This window comes from Melospiza melodia, chromosome 11, assembly GCF_035770615.1.
Source record: "Melospiza melodia melodia isolate bMelMel2 chromosome 11, bMelMel2.pri, whole genome shotgun sequence".
Taxonomy (NCBI): Eukaryota; Metazoa; Chordata; class Aves; order Passeriformes; family Passerellidae; genus Melospiza; species Melospiza melodia.
The window spans coordinates 10682536-10688208 of record NC_086204.1 but is presented as its reverse complement, the minus strand read 5'-3'; the positions used below and the strand labels follow the sequence as shown (position 1 = coordinate 10688208).

The window sequence follows — 5673 nt, the reverse complement described above, 5'->3', positions numbered from 1 at the left end:
GTGCCGCTCGGCCCGGCCCGGCCCGGCCCCGCGCTGGGCAGCGCCCACCCTACGCCCCCCGCGCCGCGCCTGCGCGCCCGCGGCCCGTGCGGCCGAGGCTCCCAGCGTGCCGCGCGGCGCGCATGTGCGGCGGGGCGGGCGCTGCTAATTCCATTGTGGAGCGGACGCGGCGATATTTGTAACTGGCGGCGGCGGCGGGAGCCGTAAGTGCAGCCGGGCCGGGGCCGCCGCGGGCGCGGGGCGGGAGGCGGCGATGCGCCCGGGCGGCGGCTGCCGGGCCGCCGAGGGAGCCGCCCGCTGAGCCGGCGCGGTCCGGCCGGCTGGCGGGCGGGCGGGCGGCGGGTCCCGCAGCCCCTCTGGGCCGCGCCTCCTCTCCGGCCCGCCTTCCCGGGGGATGAAACTCGGCAGCGGCTTCCTCGGCGGCGGCAAGAGGGCGGCGGCCATGGAGCCGACGTTCCCCCCCGGCATGGTGATGTTCAACCACCGCCTGCCCCCGGTCACCAGCTTCGCCCGGGCGGCCGCGCCCCCCGCGGCGGCCCAGCACCCCCCGCAGTGCGTGTTACCTCCGGCCGCCGCCGCCGCTTCCTCCACGGCGGCGGGCGAGCCCCCGGCGCCTCCGCCCCCGCAGGACGTGACTTTCAAGAAGGAGCCGGCGGGAGCTTTCCCCTCCGCGCCCTCCTCGCAGAGGAGCCCCTGGGGCTTCCTGCAGTCCCTGGTGAGCATCAAGCAAGAGAAGCCCAGCGAGCAGGAGGAGGAGCAGCAGTCGCAGCACCATCACCACTACGGGGGGCTTTTCGGGGGAGCGGCCGAGGAGAGACCCCCGGGCCTGGGCAGCGGCGAAGGAACCGGCCAGAGCGTGATCCAGGACCTCAGCCTTCTTCACCACCTGCACCAGCATCCCCACCGAGACCTGCTGCTGACCGGCAGAGGCGAGGGCGCTCCAGGGAGCGCGGGTGAGCCAAAGCACGACGCCCAGGTCAAGAAGGCAAAGAGGCCAAAGCCAGAAACTCAGGGAATCAAAGCCAAGCGGAAGCCGAGCGCTTCATCCAAACCCCCCCTGGTGGGAGATGGGGAAGGTGCCGTCGCGTCCCCCAACCAGAAACCTCACGTCTGCGAACACTGCAGTGCTGCCTTCAGGAGCTCCTATCACTTGCGCAGGCACGTGCTCATCCACACCGGGGAGAGGCCTTTCCAGTGCAGCCAGTGCAGCATGGGCTTCATCCAGAAGTACTTGCTGCAGAGACACGAGAAGATCCACAGTAGGGAGAAGCCTTTTGGGTGTGACCAGTGTAGTATGAAGTTCATCCAGAAGTACCACATGGAAAGACACAAGAGGACGCATAGTGGAGAAAAGCCATACAAATGTGACACTTGTCAGCAGTATTTTTCAAGGACTGATAGACTGTTAAAGCACAGAAGAACATGTGGTGAAGCCATAGGTAAAGCAGGGGCCGGAATGGAGCCTGGATCATCAAATAGCATGGGTAGCTTGGCTGCATTGTCTCAGGGAAATACAAGTTCCTCAAGGAGAAAAAGTAAAACAAAAAGTACGTCCACTGAAAACAAAGGAAGCAAGTGTAGCAGCAAAATCGCTGAATCTCAAGTTACAAGTAATGTGGCCATGCCAAGTTATGCAGTTGATATTCCAATTGTGTCTTCCAGTGGTGGTCTAGTTGGCACAGGTGTAGAAGAACTTCAGAAAAAGGTGCCAAAATTGGTGTTGAAAAAAACGAGCAGAAAACAAGGAGACAAAAATTACCTTAATTTTGTATCACCACTGCCAGATATTTTGGGGCAAAAACCACTGTCTGGGAAACAGAGTGGCTCTCTAGGCCTAGTAGCCAATACCGGTGTAGAATCTATTGGCCTTCTCCAAAGTACAGGTGGTAAACCGGGTCAGATAAGTAGCAATTATGATGATGCCATGCAGTTTTCAAAGAAAAGAAGATACCTACAAACTGCAAGCAGTAACAGTGCCTTTTCACTTAATGTCGGACACATGACTTCCCAGCAGTCCGTCATCCAGTCTCCAGGTGTTAGCGTTATGGATAACGAAGCTCCTTTATCTCTTATTGATTCAACATCTTTAAATAATGAAATCAAGTCTTGCCACGACAAGTCTGGTATTCCTGATGAAGTCTTACAGAGCCTTTTGGACCAGTACTCTCACAAATCAGAAGGCCAGAAAGAAGATCCTTTCAGTATAACTGAACAGCGTGTGGACTTGCACACCTCAGGAGAACATTCAGACATGGTTCAGGAAGAAAACTTGAGCCCTAACTCTCAAACAGTTTCAAACGATAAGGCAAGCATGTTGCAAGAATACTCAAAATACCTCCAACAAGCCTTTGAAAGAACAACCAACAGCACTGGTTTTGCTTTTGGACCCAGTTTCCAGTTTGTTAGCTTGTCTTCAACTCTCCATAACCACACTCTGTTTCCAGACAAACAGATATACACTACATCTCCCCTTGAGTGTGGCTTCAGCCAGTCCGTTACCTCAGTATTGCCAACTGCGTTGCCAAAACCTCCATTTGGGATGTTGCTTGGCTCTCAGCCAGGCTTTTACTTGTCTGCTTTGGAGGCTTCGCATCAACAGTTGACTCCTTCTCAAGAGCTGGATGATCTCATCGATCCGCAGAAAAACTTGGAGACTTCGTCGAGCTACCAGTCAACATCTCAGAAACTGACTGGCCAGAAGGAACAGAAAAACTTAGAATCCTCAACGAGCTTTCAGATCCCGTCTCAGGAGTTAACCAGCCAGATAGATCCTCAGAAGGACATAGAGCCTAGAGCAACCTACCAGATCGAGAACTTTGCACAAGCGTTTGGTTCTCAGTTCAAGTCGGGCAGCAGGGTGCCAATGACTTTTATCACTAACTCTAATGGAGAAGTGGACCATAGAGTAAGGACTTCAGTGTCAGATTTCTCAGGGTATACAAATATGATGTCTGATGTAAGTGAGCCATGTAGTACACGAGTAAAAACCCCAACCAGCCAGAGTTACAGGTAAGGTCCTGACTGTGACCAGGCTGTGGGGTCTTCTTAATGTAATTTGTTTTACTTTGACAACACTGCCATTGGAATGTTTCTACACGGTCCTTTTAAGAATAATGTAACATGCCCTTTCAATGCAACTTTTCATATTTAGTTTATTTTGTTAGTGTGATTTTTTTTAGCTCTGTTTATTATGGTTTTTAATCAAAAATCAATAGTTTTAAAATAGCATTTTTGTTCAAGTGACAATGTTTAGCAATCAAATTTACATTATGTAGATTGTCAGGGAATAGCCCAAGATTTTAAAATGCAAAAAATTAACTTTGTTCCTAGGACTAAAGTTTATTCTAATTGCTTTACTCTCAGGAAAGTGTAATGAAGCATGGGAATTCTATGCACCGCAAGTGTATTGGAACTTCCAATTTACAGATGATGACAAATATATCTCAGCTTTTTAAGGAAGGGATCTTTGACATTTCAAATTGCTGTCTCTTATGTCAGCTGATCTGAAAGAATTTTGCTACCTAAATCTTGTTGTTTTTAAAGTACTCCTGTTCTTCCAGGTGATGCTCATTCCAGGCAGGTGGAGCAAATATTCTTGGGTCTGCACGATGAGCCCAGCACGGTAGCTTTAATTGAACAGTAATGTCCCCAGAACTTCTGTGTAAGACTGTAATTCCGTAAAGAGATTCTGTTGACACAAACCGTGAGAGCAAAATGTGTGCAGCTGGTTCATGTCATTAGAACCCCAACTTGAAACTACAGTCCTAATCCAGATAGGGGTTTGGGATACATTATTTGTTACACACGGTTCAAAAAAGTCCATCTCCTGCTCTTCCCCTTCTCACATTCTTTTAGTGTAAAGGGTTCCCTCTATTTTATTGTGTTCCTGGTTCCTCTGGACTTGATCTTGGTTGTCTACCTGCCCCCCCACCCACCTCCCCTTCCCTACCCCTTTTTTTTTCCCTTTTCCCCTACTCTCTCTCATCCCAAACTAATAGCTAGCATTTAAAAAGATTTACATTCCAGAAAGTGCATATTTTATGATGTACTTTCTGATGTCTTATGACATCAGGTGATGAACAATGAACGCCCACCTGTTTTAGAACGATGTCGAGGTTTCCATGTACCGTAAGAAATAATCGACTCCCAGTTGTACATAGTGAGGCCCCTGTCCTGCATCAGGATCAGCTACCACAGACCCCTGTGCCCAGCAGTGTCCCGGTGGTGTCACTGGAGCTCTTTATGGAGAGAGGGGCTTGCAGCAGTTCATCATGGCAGGCTTTTAGGGCCTAAGGCTGCAATTCCATCAAAGGATTCTGGTGATGGCATCAACTACAAAAGTAGAACTTGAGTGGCTTGTTAATATCAACAGAACTTTTCTTTGGAATTATTGCCTTACTTTATGTATATTTTGTGGTACATTATTTATTATATGTGAATCCTGATTAATGCCTGTGGAGCCATGGAAACCTGCTAGAAATACTGGTGGCCATTCAAAGCTGCTGAAACGCAGTGGCACTGCTCTAAACCACTTTTTGCAAATGAATTTTTTGATTAGTTTTTTAATGTAATTTTTGGTGATGTTTATGATGATGGTTTTTTATGTACTCTTGGTGATGTTTCAGTCTTATGTACTTTTCTGTTGTCAGGAAGGTACCAGTGGTTGTTTGCAGTCTTATTGTGTAATCAGCCTATTACAGGCTTCCATGTATAATAAAGTTATTAACATTGTGCAAGTGTAAAACACTTCTGTTATGAAAGTGGTGTATTATTAAAGGAATTGTTACAAAAATCCTGGGTAATTTCTCCTGTTGTCCCTCACCACTATGAATAGAAACCTGAGCCCATTCGTGACCTCTTGCTAGTAAACTTTTTCCCCCCCCCCCACTAACCTAGAGTTTTTTCTCATAGAATCTGTAACTCCATTAACTTTTTATTTATACTTGAATCTGTATTTCATGCTATTTCAGTTTAAATAATCAAACAACAGCAGTTCTTTAAACACAGAACCCAGCCTGTTATCAGGGATGGAATAGTCCGTAACCACTGTGTTGGCTTTTTTAGTACCTCCTTTTCTTTTGTTTTACAGAGGTTATAATTTACATTCTTTATATTGTGTGTAGTAGAAGTTGCATATGTATTGTTCTGGCTGTTTGCTTTAACTTAATAAAATCCATTATTCACAAAATTATAAAGGCATCACTTCTATTATCCAATCATGCTTTTGATAACTTAGTAAGGAAACATTAGGAGATTAAATTTTGAGAAGGAATAATATTACTTACTGGAAGGTTTTCCGTTTGTTTTCTTCAGTTTCCTTTTGAGTCAAATAATCAAAATGTGCTACAGGGGTCTAATTCATACCTTTAGCTTAGCAAAACTTAACAAATTTCCTGAAGTTAAATGTTTATACAGCCTCATCTTTTTAAGTCTTTGATTTTAGTTAAAGATGTCTAAATTGCATATTGTTAACTGCAAAGACTTTTCATAATTGCTGGAAGTTCAGACTATACTGTACATTAACTTAATTCAAGGTAAAGATTGTAGAAAATTCTGTATATGCTTTTTGCAGGTATTATTTGGTTGTAATTTCCCCCTCACCCTTCTGTTAATTCCTGCATTATAATGAAAGTCGTGTAAAAGTACTACTATAGCAAAATACTTGAAAGCATT

The 5673-nt window shown here is 46.7% G+C and overlaps 1 protein-coding gene across 1 annotated transcript; it reads left to right on the top strand.

Moving 5' to 3' along the window:
* Positions 1-393: 393 nt before the first annotated feature.
* Positions 394-5193, top strand: ZNF281 (zinc finger protein 281). Its single transcript, XM_063165547.1, has one exon. It carries the CDS (start codon positions 395-397, stop codon positions 3011-3013), a length of 2619 nt encoding a protein of 872 aa, XP_063021617.1. The 5' UTR covers position 394; the 3' UTR covers positions 3014-5193.
* Positions 5194-5673: the final 480 nt, after the last annotated feature.